General features: G+C 52.8%; 6 protein-coding genes across 6 annotated transcripts; 2 read left to right on the plus strand and 4 right to left on the minus strand.

Moving 5' to 3' along the window:
• Positions 1-931: 931 nt before the first annotated feature.
• On the minus strand, positions 932-2,026 carry STEHIDRAFT_49328 (adenosine deaminase; the record flags this gene model as incomplete). Its single annotated transcript, XM_007299276.1, has 1 exon — positions 932-2,026. One exon carries the CDS (start codon positions 2,024-2,026, stop codon positions 932-934), a length of 1,095 nt encoding a protein of 364 aa, XP_007299338.1.
• A 308-nt stretch (positions 2,027-2,334) lies between these two features.
• Positions 2,335-4,180, plus strand: STEHIDRAFT_127996 (MFS general substrate transporter; the record flags this gene model as incomplete). Its single annotated transcript, XM_007299744.1, has 7 exons — positions 2,335-2,562; positions 2,637-3,032; positions 3,098-3,337; positions 3,393-3,517; positions 3,572-3,714; positions 3,777-3,888; positions 3,943-4,180. The coding sequence occupies 7 exons, from the start codon at positions 2,335-2,337 to the stop codon at positions 4,178-4,180; spliced, it is 1,482 nt and encodes a 493-aa protein (XP_007299806.1).
• A 421-nt stretch (positions 4,181-4,601) lies between these two features.
• Positions 4,602-6,113, plus strand: STEHIDRAFT_152641 (uncharacterized protein; the record flags this gene model as incomplete). Its single annotated transcript, XM_007299745.1, has 10 exons — positions 4,602-4,674; positions 4,730-4,827; positions 4,892-4,942; positions 5,000-5,070; positions 5,135-5,405; positions 5,470-5,491; positions 5,546-5,624; positions 5,686-5,755; positions 5,809-5,841; positions 5,898-6,113. 10 exons carry the CDS (start codon positions 4,602-4,604, stop codon positions 6,111-6,113), a joined length of 984 nt encoding a protein of 327 aa, XP_007299807.1.
• Positions 6,114-6,949: 836 nt separating this feature from the next.
• Positions 6,950-7,853, minus strand: STEHIDRAFT_31968 (uncharacterized protein; the record flags this gene model as incomplete). Its single annotated transcript, XM_007299159.1, has 4 exons — positions 6,950-7,340; positions 7,403-7,481; positions 7,549-7,675; positions 7,734-7,853. Coding segments are annotated over 4 exons (717 nt in total), but the record flags the coding sequence as incomplete, so codon positions are not given.
• A 541-nt stretch (positions 7,854-8,394) lies between these two features.
• STEHIDRAFT_118178 (uncharacterized protein) lies at positions 8,395-9,465 on the minus strand. The gene has a single exon (XM_007299746.1). The coding sequence runs from the start codon at positions 9,423-9,425 to the stop codon at positions 8,724-8,726; it is 702 nt and encodes a 233-aa protein (XP_007299808.1). The 5' UTR covers positions 9,426-9,465; the 3' UTR covers positions 8,395-8,723.
• A 294-nt stretch (positions 9,466-9,759) lies between these two features.
• On the minus strand, positions 9,760-13,681 carry STEHIDRAFT_136874 (uncharacterized protein; the record flags this gene model as incomplete). Its single annotated transcript, XM_007299747.1, has 17 exons — positions 9,760-10,123; positions 10,193-10,328; positions 10,400-10,435; positions 10,500-10,886; positions 10,948-11,076; positions 11,130-11,220; positions 11,299-11,490; positions 11,637-11,879; positions 12,016-12,066; positions 12,119-12,182; positions 12,276-12,313; positions 12,338-12,467; positions 12,650-12,683; positions 12,733-12,859; positions 13,258-13,410; positions 13,484-13,537; positions 13,601-13,681. The coding sequence occupies 17 exons, from the start codon at positions 13,679-13,681 to the stop codon at positions 9,973-9,975; spliced, it is 2,097 nt and encodes a 698-aa protein (XP_007299809.1). The 3' UTR covers positions 9,760-9,972.
• Positions 13,682-14,517: the final 836 nt, after the last annotated feature.

Raw genomic sequence — 14,517 nt, forward strand, 5'->3', positions numbered from 1 at the left:
AGCGACACCATCGGAACGTCGAGTCCGAGAGAAACCGAGAAAACGATTGACGTCAGGTATGTTTTCACGATTGTGCCAAACAACAGCGGGCATGTCCTCAGGCTCAAGCGGTGCATGAAAAAAAGGTTACAATGCAGGATAATGTTGGATGATGAGCAGATACCGGATAGATGAGAGAACGATGTCCGCGTTGAGGTCGTCACCGCACAAAGGTACCTGTGGGGTCGAGTCATGTTCATTGTTCAACTTGAGAGCTCGGCATTCGCCGCACTTGGGTGGTTCATTCTGCTTAGTCATAAACGCGACTTCACCCGCCACCGTTACTTGCTCCGACTCTCCGTAGACTGAAATGCACGGCCTCTTGAGACGTCAAACTTCAATCCGTAGAAATGACCCATGTATGCAGCAATCATTTACACTTATATCCCGTCTCCACAAAGACCGACCCCATCCGCCGGTCCGGCGTTCTAACGGTGAGCAAGTGTAAGGCCCCACTGTTTACCGCCGACTTCAGTCTAACTTTGAACCTCCAGAATGACTCGCGTGTCTTTTGATGGCATCTCGCTAGAAACTCGAAGCATTACAGCCGCTTAGCCAATCTTACGTTGAAAAGCCGACCACAGTAGTTCCTCTTCCACGCCAAGTTACTCCAGCAAGCTGCCAAGGAGAGTCACCAGGAATAGGGTGTCGGAACAGAAGCCAAGGAGGTGAGTATTAGAAACCTTTGGGAGCCGTACATGTGGTATGTAATCCTCTTGGCTGTCGTATTTGATGGGTACAATACAACGGTAACATTGCCGTCATTTTCCTGCTTCTATTCATGCCTAATTCGAGCTCTCCAGAAATTCTTCAGAATAATTGCCATAAAAGCTGAGGTAGTCATCACGATATGCGTGATTCGTGCGGTCCACCAAAAAAGTACGGATGTATACTACACATATCTTTGGTCCACAACATCTAATTCCGCCATAATCCTATTTTTCAACCCGTCTCTCGCCCAACAAATTGCTACTGCGTTTCTCTGCAACTTCACCATCTCCTTCTCAGTGAACCCGCAATGGAGCATCACCAACTCCAAATTCTCCTGCACCCACCGCTGATGCATGTACGTAGGGTCATCACTCGCGATCGCGATCAATATACCCTCTTCCCACAACCTCTTGATGCTCCCGAAAACGTATTCCGTCGAATTGCGCCTGTGATATGCATGTGGGCATAATGTGAGTCCCAGTCCCCGCTCTTTGATAGCCTTCATCAACTCAGGCCTCTCAACCGCATTCAGCCCATGGTCGATCCGGTCGGCGCCCTCGGTACCCCCGACACACGTCGAAATGACCTCGAGTATATGCTCGTGCGTATCTTTCTGCCCCACATCACAATGCGCCGTGATTTTATAGCCAGCCTTCCTCGCCTTGTCGAACACCCTCGTGAAGAGACTCGGCGGCCGCTCGTACTCGTTGCTGTCCAGTCCGACCGCATGGAATATGTCTCCGAACCCTCCAGAAATCACGGCATCGTACGTCTCCATCGCAGACTCCGGCGACATATCTCGCAGGAAACACATCGTCCAGTCTACTTCGATGTCATATTTCACCCTCGCATCTGCTTTCGCCCTCTGCAACCCTCGCATGACCATCCCCAAGTCCACACCCCTCCTCGTGTGCGCCTGTGGATCGAAGAACGGGTCCGTGTACCGAACGTTCATTTCCTTCGCTTTCGCGAAGTACTCCATCGCGAGGTCATAGAAGTCGTCCTCTGTTCGCAATACCTCCATGCCGCCATAATACGCCTCGAGGAACGTTGGGAGGCCGTTGTCGCCGTGGACCTCTTTGCGATGGTTGTACATCGTCGTGTATGAGCCGAGGAGAGCATCGTATGTCGCGTATGGAAGGGAGATGGAGTTTTTGTGGGCGAGACGCCATCGGAGAGAAGGCGAGAGGGTGCCCTCGATGTGAATGTGGAGTTCGATCTTGGGGAGATCTGCTATGAACTGGATTGCGGATGGACTGAGCTCTGGAGACGACATGTTGGACAGAAAGCTGGGTCCTCTGATGTTGAATGAACTGTCAGTATTTGGTCGCTGCTGCAGCAGGCGTCAGGCGATCATTGAGCTTGCCACCGGCAGATCGGAAGCAGTTCTTGTTGCGCGGATCTCCGAGTTCCTTCCCACGCTTTGTTTGACGATTAGATAGGGATTTATAGGCCTGTTCCTGAACACCATTTTTCTACGTCTGAGTGCTGCCACTCCGATATACTTATGGTATACATGCGATTCGTCTTGAGCGCTCGAGCAGCGATCCCTTGCAGGAGTCCCCCATCCAAGACCGCTACACCATGACGACCGGGCAAGACTCGTCGGAGTCGGTCAAAACCGCAGGGAGTGGAGGTAGTATATCTCCAGACTTCGCTCATGGAGAACCTCTGGATGGCGCCTTTGCTCGGAGGGTCGTTCGAAAGATCGACAAGGTTATGATGCCTCTGATGTTCATCACGTATTGTCTGAACTTTGCGGACAAGACGGTACTCTCGAGCGCGTCTGTGTTCGGGTTGAGCACTGATACGGTGCGTCCATTTACCTCCTCGAATCCAGTCCCGACCTTGACATATCATCCCCACATTCCTCTTTATGTTATCAGGGTCTCGTGGGCCAACAATACAGTTGGATCTCGAGCGTTTTCTACTTCGGATACCTCATGTGGACATACCCAACGACGCTGCTCATCCAGAAACTGCCCGTTGGCACCTACATCTCTATCAACACCATCCTCTGGGGTCTGATCGTCGCCCTCACCGCAGCATGCACGAACTTCGGTGGACTCATGGCCGTCCGGTTCCTTCTCGGAGTTGCGGAAGCTACGATCACGCCCGCCTTCGTCTACGTGACGGCGATGTGGTACACGCGGGAGGAGATCCCTGTGAGGACGGGGATATGGTTCGCGGGGAACTCGTTTGGCGGGTTTGCGACGAGCTTGATCGCGTATGGGGTTGGCCATATCGAGAGACCGTTGACGGCGTGGCAGTGGTTGTTCATAGTGCGTTTCTTCTGCGCGTTTTGTTCTTGGTCTGAATCGGACTCACGTTTGGATAAATCGGATAGATATTCGGAGTGGCCACGGGTTTGTGGGGCATCGCTATGCTGTTTACTTTGCCGGATTCGATCTCTTCGTGCAAGTTCTTGACGGAGGAGGAGAAGCAGTATGCGACAGAGCGGGTGGCGGTGGCGGGGACGGGCAATGTGAAAGCGCCGAAGGCTAGTGAGTGGAAGGCCGAGCAGGCAATTGAATGTCTCTTGGATGTCAAGACCTGGTTCTTCGTGGCGATTTCCATCTGTACACAGGCAAGTTTCCGCATGGTTGTCTTGATTGAACGGAAACTGACTTGTCGTCAACCAGATCCCGAATAGCGGGACGAACAACTTTGCGAACCTTGTGATTACAGGATTTGGGTTCACCGACTTGCAGAGCACGTTGGTCGGGATCCCTTCCAGTTTCATATCATTCTTTTCCATTCTGATCACGTACGTCCCCATTTCATTCATCTCGAATCTTCGTTTTGTTGAATGTCGTTATAGTGGGTACATAGCGGGCCACAGGCGGAACGCGTCCGCGCTGCTCCTCATCGCGGTCGTGATACCGCCGGTGGTGGGGAGTGCGATCATCTATAAAGACCTTAGCAACGGAGTGAAGCTGTTTGCATACTATATCATTTCCACCGGTGCGGTCTCTCCACAATTAAAGTCACTCCCTCGCAACTGACACTGACCGTATTCCGTGCAGGCCCGGCTGCTCTGCCATTGGCTATGAGCTTAATGTCGTCGAATTACAGAGGCGTAACGAAGAAGATGACGATGACGGCGCTGATGTTTCTCTGTTACTGTGCTGGAAATATGTATGTTCTCGATTGCTGCCTTCTGTCTAAGATTCTAACGCGACGACTGCACAGAGCTGGGCCACACTTCTTCTTGACAGCGGAGAAGCCACACTATCCGACCGCGTTCAGGACGATCATGATATGCTACGCTCTCGTCGTAGTGGAGGCACTCGGGCTGCGATATTACCTGGCGTACGAGAACCGGCGGCGAGACATGGTTGAGGGGGCGTCGGGGAGAGTACCGGCGACGGTGAGCTCGGACGAGGATCTGACAGACAAGCAGACGGTGGGGATGAGGTACCGGTTGTGAAGGGGTGGATCGCAGGGTTCAGGCATTGAATTGTAGCTCGACAGGAAAGTGAGCGTCCTTATACAGCCTATAATAGGAACCGAAGTGATGGATCTGTCAAAGAAAAAGATGTGATTCCGTGTGGAAAGACGATGACGCGCTGCTCGATCTGCCAACTGGGCTATTCTTGGGAGAGGCAGTCGCGACGGAGTCTCGTTTTGGCGAGTGCAGCACTATGCTCGGCTGCATGTTCTTGGCGGATCCGAACGCTAGCCGCGACAATTTACTCGAACATTGCTCATCGCGCGTATAAATATGAACGTGGCCCCATGAACCCGCTCCTCACCTCGAACCGCTCCTCTTTCCCCGCCTCCTCCCTCGCTCGGTGCTTCCCAGCCCTCCGTCTCTCTTTTATATTCGCTCGTTTTCGGACACATTCGCCATGTCCGCTCTCTCCCTCTCCCTCTCCCTCGCCACCGTAATCGGCTCCGCCTCGTTTGCGGCTGCCCACCAAAGTACGTCTTCATCCTTCCATCTCCCGCTCAACCCGTGTTCACCCGCACTCTGCAGCTATCTGGCACCCAAGCATCTTCGGATTCAACGAAAGTACCGCCCCCAACCGCCCTCAGGATCCTCTCATCCAACTCCCCTTCAGTCAGTGGTGGTTCGTGAGTATCCTCGCGCACTACCTGTACCCTTGACTCCAGATGGTTCTCACCCTCTTTCTTTTAGCACGGCTTCCTGAGCAGTCCCCCTAATGACGGTGACTACATGGATCTCCCGGTCAGTGCCTTGATCGCGAATTATGGTATCCGACGCTTATGTTTCGGTTCTATTCAGGCCGGCGGTACCATTCATTCCGAGATCGCCTGCGACAAGGGCTACACCTCCTGGTACAACACCAGCGCCGGGTTCGTCTGTTCTCCTTCGCCACCCATTGGTGAACACATACTTAACCCACTTCAACATCACCAGCGGTGACACTCGCTCCCAGGACCAGCCCGACTACCCTTGCCCAGGTCAACCGCTCTCGCAATTCCACACTACGGGCATAAATGACCTTGGCGGATGCGCACTCGCCATCGCTTACAACTCGGACGCCAACTCTGTAAAGCCTGAAGACTTCGCTGTCTTCTCCGCCAACCAGACTTGCCCCTGGTACTTGCACACAGACTTCCAGGTTCCCGCCGCAATGCCTGAATGCCCCGACGGTGGCTGCACCTGCGCTTGGTTCTGGCTCCACACGGTGTGTATCTTCTCATCTGGCAAGCGGGATCATTTTTGCTCATCATTTTCTGTTCGTCTTCCAGCCGGATTCTGGAGCTGAGCAAAGTTAGTCCTTTGCTTCTTTGATGCACGTTCCCCTGTCTGATCACAAAGTCGCAGTGTACATGACTGGCTTCAGATGCAAGGTCTCCGGAGCATCGGCTACCGAGGCCATTGGCACCCCCCAACTCGCTCGCCGGTACGTCTTCTTCATCTCTCCTTCTTGCGGACGTATTCTCAAATTTTCATCCCCGATGTAGCTGCGGTGCTGACCCTGCAAACGGCATCAACGATGCCAACCCTGGCAACTGCACCTACGGTGCCAAGCAGGTCCGTAATCTCTTTCTCTGCATTTTATCCTACTAATAAAACTATCGCCTTAGCCATTCTACTGGTATCAAGCCGAAGGAAACACAGTAAGTTTGTCTCATACACTCGCTATCACAGATGTCTGACTCCTACCACCATCCAGTTCTTCGAGGGTACCTACGCCCCCCCTCTCTACACAGATCTCTACAACTTCAAGGACGGCGCCCAGAACGACATCTTCGGTGAATCAGCTGTGGAGACCACCGGCTGGGTTTCAGCAACCGCCAACGCGAAACGCGCCCCCGAGCCCACGCCCGCCGCAGGGCCGCGCAGGTTGCTCAGCCGTCATGCGAAGAAGCAAGGTCACGGTGTATTCTAAATGATACCCGCCTTGAACCCTCCTCGCTCAGTATATCCCATCTCTTCACGATGTCCCGTTTGCACTACTCATTCTCTCCAGATTTTCCACGTCTTTACTTATGTGTATTCGCTCTCGCTTTCGCGCTTTATCGTCGAGTGTTGGCGTTAGCCCTGGTATACACTCGACTTGTCCTTGTTGTTGGTCTCTGCATACCCTCCTCTTTACACACGTTTCCGATACCGGTCCGGAGTTTGATCTAATACTGTGTATGATACCTTCTTCACCATCCCTACTCACGTCGTCTGCCTGTTGGTCCGCTTGATGACGGCCGCAGAGTCGCGGTGGTTGCTTGAAGCAAATTAGTACGCGTACCATCCCGTTGTTTTCACCAGTTTGTTGTTGTTCTAAGACCACCAAGCGTGTAGTGTGAACCAAGTGTCCTTCCTGAAAGGTGGCACATTTTCATTCATGACAGAACGATACAAACAACTCGTGTATGCATTACTAGTAGATCGAGACAAGCAGTCCAAAGATGAGAGAGATAAAGTAAGTAAAGCGAGGGTGGGCTGAAGCTGGGGCAGCAATAGGGGGTATGTGTGAACTATCCGAAACCAAAAAAGAGAAACTATCAGTATGTCCATGTCCTTTGGCAAACTGGCCCGACAAGAAAAATGGTGTGTGAGGATGAAACCCCTTCACTTCGGGGCAGGGGTGCTCCCACCGCTCGATTCAATACCCTCCACAAAACGACTATCTCTCTTCGAACCCTCAGCGTTCAAAGCCCCAGGCAACTCCCTCGACCCAACGACCTTCCCCTTCCCCTTCGAATCCGCCTCAGTCGGCACCTTGCCCCCGCTCCCTCTCCGTCCCCACCAACTCCTCCCACTCGCCTTACTCTTCCCACTCACATTCCTCTGCACATCCACGTCCTTCCCCGCACCCGCACCCGCCGCGACGGCGCCCTCGACGGCCTTACCCGCACTACCCTTCACAGCCGACGTATTCGCGGGCGCCTGGCCTTTCGCGACCGCGCTGCTTCCGCCCTGGAGGGTCGTGTTGCCCGGGTGCGAGGCGGTCTTGATGTTTTCTTCGGCGCGGATGCGGAGGAATTCTTCGAGGAGGGCGGCGTTGCGGGAGTTGGGACGATAGGTCGCGATGAGGACGGCGCCGAGGACGGGGACGAGGCCGATGGAGGTGGCGATGGCGAGGTTGAGGAGCATGCGTTGGACGAGCCAGCCGGGGAGTCTGAACGTTTGAGAACGGGTCAGCGATGGGGAAGGGGCATGTTGGGGAAGTGAGCGGCATACTCTGCTTGTTTCGATTTGCGGATGATGAGCATGTATCCCAACGCGGCGTCGGCGGCGTCGCCCAAACCAGGAATGATAGCTATGTTTTCACCGCACAACAGTTCAGATGAGCACAGACGAGGAGGGGTGAGGCCAGCAGGACCGACCTATCATAAACGTCCAGCCGAATCGTATGCCACAGATATGAAAGCCCTTGTCGAGATAGTGCGCTCTGCTCTGCACTTTCTTGAGGACCTTCGCGTCCGACTTGACCAGGCCGTCTGGAATGGCGCGCTAGAGGGAGATGTTAGCTCGAGGGGTCGAACAGAATGGATAAACACAAAAGACTTACTCGTCGCCTTTTCCTTCTGCCTTTGTTGTCCTCGTAGAATTCATACATAGGGTCCTGAGGCGCATACTGCGAAACATGTTTCTCAAACAGTTTCTTCCCTGCGCTGTTCAAGAGCGAGCTGGCCATCGTTGTCCTTTGCCAAGGATAAGTGAAGTACAGGAATAGATGTCAGAAAATAAGAGTATAGCTGAGCGGAGAAAACAAGGAGAGAGGAGGTTGAGCAGAGAGTCGCGTTCGCCTCGCGATTTTTGGCTCCTTTCTCCATTCTGACGTCACTTCTCGTCACTACTTCCGCTTTGATTGGAGATTTCGAGTAGATTTCACGTGGCGGAGCGGATGCAAATCCTCGAGCCTTCGAGCCTCGAGTAGAGCGTCGTGGAACCTCGAGTACGAATTCTGAAAGCCTATGTGCGCGAATCAAACGCGAATCCGGTATCATAATCCTGATCATGATTGCGGACTATATAGGCCAACATATCCACGACTACAGATTGAGAATAGGGAGTAGCAATACGACTCGAGAACTGATCATGGCAACAACTTGAAGCGTACTAAATATGTAAGTATAGAAGCGCGAGTCGAAGAGCGAACTTGGGAAAGGGCGGCGCTGGCGGCTGGCCATGGTATCGTGATCGAAAGGGGGAGTATGAGGACAGAATAACTCGTGTATGTGTGGCTACAGCAGAATAGGAAGGAAGATACAGATGCGAATGGGCGAGGACTAGACGGAGCGATGGAGAGTATTCGTACACTGGTGCCCTGGGGGACGGGGAATATTGGACCGAGATGGGGATTGGGAGGAGGAGGGGGGTGTATAGACGAAAGGTTAGGGAGGAAGCAGGAAGCAGGCACTATCATAAGTATGCACAACGAGAAAGCCGATAGCCATGTGAGAACCACGAAATGAGAAAGCAAGGATGACAGACAGAAAGGAGAACAGACGAGCGACGAGAGGCAACCGTACAGAGTTAAATATGTAGATGATGTGGTTTATGGACGGGATCTTGTTGGTGCATGTCGAGCGTTCGGAGCTCGTGTAGGGACCGAGACGTCTTGCACATTGGGACTGCGGCCTAAGCGGCGAACGAGCGTGGGTGGAACGGGAGGATCGCGGTGGTTGTGAGGTATGCCCCGTTTGAACGAGCCATGGTGTGATGATGTGGATGGTGACGTGGATGGGGATGGGGACGTGGAGGTGAGTCTGGGAGAACCTGTTCGCGGTGGCGGTCGTAGCGAGATTGAGGAGGGGTTTGGAAGGGATAGTGCCATGGATGAAAAGGACGCGAGTGGGGATATCGTGGAAGGGGCGAGCGGGGCGTGCTGTGCGGCGGAGACCATGAGATCAAAAGCGTTTGAAGTAGGGATGGGTGATGTGATGTCCGGCGAAGGGAAAGGGTATTCGAATCTGGGAGACGGGTCAAAGGGTGTACCGAGAAGGCCCGAGCTCGCTGGCTGGATGGCGAGCAGGGCGTCGGGTGGGAGGCGCGGTGGAGGAGCGCGGGTGACGACCTGTTTGCGAAGGTGAGCGAGGTCGTGGTGAAAGTTGAGTGGAGTGGGTTTGTGGCCACTGTGGTCGTGAAGACCGACCTTGGGTTGCGCTGGGGAGACGAGCAGGGCGACTCGGACGTCGCCCCCGCTGCCTGGGATCGTCACAGACACCGTGTCGTTCGACTTGCGTGGGGCTGACTGCATCCTCGCCGATGTGGCAGATGGCGACGGAGAGTTGAGAACGTTCTTCTCCCGTTGTATTTTGCGACGTTTCCACGGACGGGTGCCGTGCGCTGCCTGCTTTCAGCATGACGTCCTGCCGATCGTCCACGGACGGTCCGGCCCCCCCCGCTACCCCGCAGTCAATTTCAATCTCAAGTTCACCACACCCCTATTGAGGAATCCTAGTCTCGAACAGGTCATCTCCCATTCTCCTAATTCACCTTTCGACTCTGCTCTCGTACGGACAAATGTATGATATATATTTATTTGGGTGTCTTTTATTGGACAGGAGGTAAGTAGGTGTTCTGCAGAAAATATGAAAGAGAAATGAAAGTTTACACTGCGCGACTTCCTCCTTTGGACGGAACATCTAAGTATTGAAGAGATGCATACTGTAGACAGAAAATGCGTGTCTGGTATGTAATGATACAACTGTGGATTTGAGTTCCACGATGGAAGTGAAAGGAACACGGCATAGTCGAAGAAGAAAGACGAAGCAGCGAGAAGTTATATTAACATACGACATCTTTCACTGATACCCCGAGTGTGAGCTCCGATAATTCTGCTGAGACCGTGCAGCCATGGTCTCGCACGCATGGCCGCAATATGGACTGCTTCGGCGCTGCGGCCTGCGATCACACTGGATACAAGGACTCACGCGACGATTATGAAGGTCCTCGCTGGCAAGGACGACCATCGTATCAGCAGCGTTCATGACAGAGATCCTAGAGTTGAACAGAACAGCCTACCGTGCGTGGTTGTCGCAGCAGTATTCTGCTTCCTGATAGTAGACCAATTGAGTGCAGGAGAGGAGCCTACACTTCTCGCCCGCCACAGGGCCATAATTGTCCGAGGAGCTGCGAATTACCGGAGGAACGGCGGGGTCTGTGTTCAGAACATGATATGCCATGAGCGCTCATAGACATTTTGCGGTACGCTGAACCTGCGCTGATTACCTGAGTGGCCTGGACGACGAGCCGAAGAGCGAGCATCTGGCGAAATAAAGAACATGCTAACTTCAGAGGATATAACCCAAAGAGAGTCAAAAAGACCTACCAGGAGTCTGATTATAGACGGGTTGCTGAGCTTGCCACTGAGACGAAGTGTTCGGATTCCACCTCGGATCGCCATATCCGGGATACCTCTGATCTGTGCCCTCTGTCGCTGACCGGCTGCCGTCGCTGTTCGCTCTGGCAAGATGGCCATGACGGTTTGGCGGGTTCGAAGGAGGAACCTGCGGGTTATATCCGGGGTGATACGCGGGGCCGAGTTGACAGATCTGAGCAGTATCAGCCCAACCCTGTCGCTGTACGTTTGGCTCGGGTGAAGCAGCGCTATTGTAGACTGGGGCAGGTACGTATGAGTTCGCCGGAGTTTGTTGAGGAATGGACGGCGTCGAGCTCTCATTGCCGGAAGGTTGATGTTGCTGCCAATAGTCTAGTTCTGTGTGCAGGAAGATCAGTTCAGCTGCAAGGGATATCGGGCATACAGTTAGCTTGCTTACTGTCATTGTTCTGCACAGCGGGTTGCTGTTGAGAACTCTGAGCAGCGGGTTGTTGTTGAGAACTCTGAGCAGCGGGTTGTTGTTGAGAACTCTGAACAGGATCTAATGCCCAAGTATGCTGGTGATATGCTGATCATAACTTTGTCAGAGCAGGACGGGGACACTGAAGGGGGGAGACTTACTTTGGGCGTTGCTTAGAGCGCTCGATGTGGCTTTATGGGAGGTCATGTTGGGGGCGATGAAAACAAACCAGAGGTATTTTGTCCACTGGGTCTGGTTTTGTATGTTCGAGGCAGGTTCACATGTTCAAGGTTCAATCAAAACGAGGCAGAACCATCCGACTTGACTAACCCGCCACCGATGAAGTGGGAAACATGTCTGCCGCAGAAAAAACACATCGTGGTGACAATAGACTTGCCGAACGCCACCGGACATAGTGTCGCCTTCCCACTGCATATACAAGACCTCCGGGGGCCAGTCATCCTTGTCGAGAGCACGATCATCCACAGAACCTCGAGGCATATCTCCAGACCAGCCCGCTGACTGCTTTCACCGTGCTTCCGCGTCTCACACCTAGAAATATTTTGCGGCGTTCAACGCCCTCCGTGAGGCGCTGAGAATGTCAGATAACTGGGGGTATCGAGTGATGTGAGGTCCGGCTCAGGCGTCCCATCTCCAAGGCTGTTTACCTGGTATAAGAAAGGAGATACGAGGTCAATGCCGCGCAGCGTTCTTCCACCTCTGTCCTCCGACTTCACCCGACATCCCCGTTCTACCTCAGTCTGTTCCAAATTCAATACAATTTTCTTCTCATCGATCAGGTTCCTCGTTGCCGCTCTCCTTCTTCGATCAACAAAGTTCTCGAGGCAAGCAGCGAGTGAAAACCACATCCAAGTTCTTCGGGGTGGGCTTCCGTTCCGGATATTCATTACCTGTGAGGACGCAATGTATAGTACTGCCGTTGGATCTATAATAGAGCCAAACACGCCACCCGGAGTCAGTCTGAGAGCGAAGATAATCCGTACAGCAAGTTTTGAGCTTGCCTCCTCTGAATCCAAAGAAACGCACTCTCTCTTCACACACTTGAGAAGAGAAGCCAACATAAGGCGTCCATGAAAGCTAGAATCGCGCAGATAAGCAGCCGTAAGCTATTCTGCATCGCTTCGATTACCTCGGCAGTGACATCACCAGGTTTGGGTACGCGCTTCAGACGCATAACAAGGTGAACGGTCCGTCTATTAATAGATGGAAGAACGAAGGTGGCGGGAGATAATTGGATCAAGACACTAGGCCAAGTGGAGATGATCATGAATCACGGTTGTACGGACCTACAAATATAAAGAGCGCGTCTCGCCAAGCTCCAATCCTAAAAACCTTCAGGGCAGCTAACTTTAGACTGTCCGTCACAATGACTTGCGGCGCATCTGCTTTGAGAGCTTCGCGCGACGTGCCCAGTCAGGAACTCGAGATCTTTCTGAGCTGAGGAGCGTTGTTCAGCAAAAAGGTAAACCGTATCACACCTAAGATAGAGCAGTATTGTTAGTTACGGTCAGGCTAATACGTATGAGCACCAGAGGCATGCTCACAATTTGGAAGATGAAGAACGTCGTGTAATAGCGCGCAGGCTAATCATTCAATAAAGACGAGGACGCCGCAAATTATGAAGGCCCAGAGCCAAGCGTAGGACTTTTTGTGCACGTACAGCAGTGCGGTTGAATGAAGCGGAGGGCGCAAAGCTTGGACCACGTGTTAGCTACGAAAGGCACGGACCTGCAAGGGACGTACCCGTACGGGCGGTGGAGAAGTGGTCTCCGTGTAGGCGACAATTTGGCACCTCAAAGTATGAGCATGTCTTACCCCTCACAGGTGCGGGATGCAGGAAGATAATGTCAGATGACCGTACATGCTGGTCCTGAGTTCGTCGACAGTTATCATACGGTGACTGAGGGCACGATGCTAGTATGTGCCACCCACGCTGATACATCAGCACCCATGGACAGCTACACGCCCTGATATCGCGGAATTGTGGCGTCGTACAGGGAAAGGACTTCTTACTCTGTCGTGACACTCCCCGGAAGATTCATAGTATTCGCCACCGCTAGCACGACCAGCTTCGTGCGGACTAATTAGGCCAGTGGAAGAAATTATAGACCACGCCTTATTTGGGCGCCATCAACTGGTCCACGAGAAACACGCTACACGGAGAGTCCACAGCCTATCTCGTGTCAGTGCAGCAGCGGGAAGCCGATGAACGACAGGGGATAGAATAACATGAAAACGAACACGATCTGTTGCCGCAATTCAACTCACTATGCGTGACCCCCAGGACCGCTTCTCCCGCCTGGTGAGATTTTTGAGCGCCTCTTTCGAGCTTAGATGGCCTCTTAGAGGAGCGAGGCCGTTAATGGTTCCGGGATAGGGATGTAGGACATTGATCTCACCATAAGTGAGCGGACTAGTTTCCTGTGCGAGTCAGTCATGTGGATGCGGATAAAGTAAGAACGTGCATGCGTTGTTTCTCAGCTATTCAGCGCACAGACAAGGGCATGTACTGTAGCAGCTTTTCGCGTCCCGAGCACACCAGATATATCTGAAGTGAGATAAAATGACTCAATGTAATAAATAAAATTCTATCGGTGAAATTTCGACTCACAAACACATCCGCCACTCTCGTCTTCTTCATCCCCGCAAGGCAATGATTCCGGTCGACTCGCAACACTGGCACGTAAAACATGCCGTGCTCTTAATCATGGGTCGTACAGTAGTTCAATCTTCTTGCCACCTTTGCCACCTTCACCGGAGTGAGGAACAATCAATATTCAGACTAAGACCAGAAATAATCTTACGAGGCGGAGCATGTGCTCTATTCCTGCTCTGATCGCGGTTATGAAATCGGTTGCGCGATGGGGGTGGCACATTTAGGTTCGTGAGGGGTGAAGCTCGGAGTGGTGACTGATTTTTGCGTGATGAACGAGGGCGCGATGTGGCGGCGGAAGGAGCCGCTCCTTTACGCTTCGTCGTAGGGGTCTTGAAGAATCTTGTCAGGCTCACACGCCCTCGTCTCCCTCTTCCGCTGTTTCGGCAGGTCAGGTGCAGGTGCTAGCGAGAATTAGTCGAACAAGCGTGAGGTCGTTGGTTCAATCATTCTTTGTGAGTGCCAAGAATCAAGTTAGAGTCAAGTGCGACGCGTCACATTCGCGTTGAAAACGCGCTAAGTCACGCTGTGACAGACGCGCTCGTGACATAATTCCACGCCCTCCGGGCCAGACCTGTTCCTTCAGATCGAACAGCGCTAATTATAATGGGTCTTTTGACCAGCTTTCTTGTATAAACTTCTCTGAAAAAAAAAGTAGGCAACCCTTGCTGTGGCGAAAACGCCACAAATATTCAAAGCTCATAATGGGTTCACCTGCGTTCGAAGAAAGAATTGAGAAAGAACGAGCACGGCATGCCCGTCGCTCGAGATATTAGATTCCTCACACAAGCGGAGGAGCGTGGGCTGTAATTAGCTCACGTTTGTTTGTTCGGACTTGTCAGGCATAAGTATTTGAGCGCTGCACGACATTGGCA

The sequence above is a fragment of the Stereum hirsutum genome, assembly GCF_000264905.1.
Source record: "Stereum hirsutum FP-91666 SS1 unplaced genomic scaffold STEHIscaffold_2, whole genome shotgun sequence".
NCBI classification, from domain to species: domain Eukaryota; kingdom Fungi; phylum Basidiomycota; class Agaricomycetes; order Russulales; family Stereaceae; genus Stereum; species Stereum hirsutum.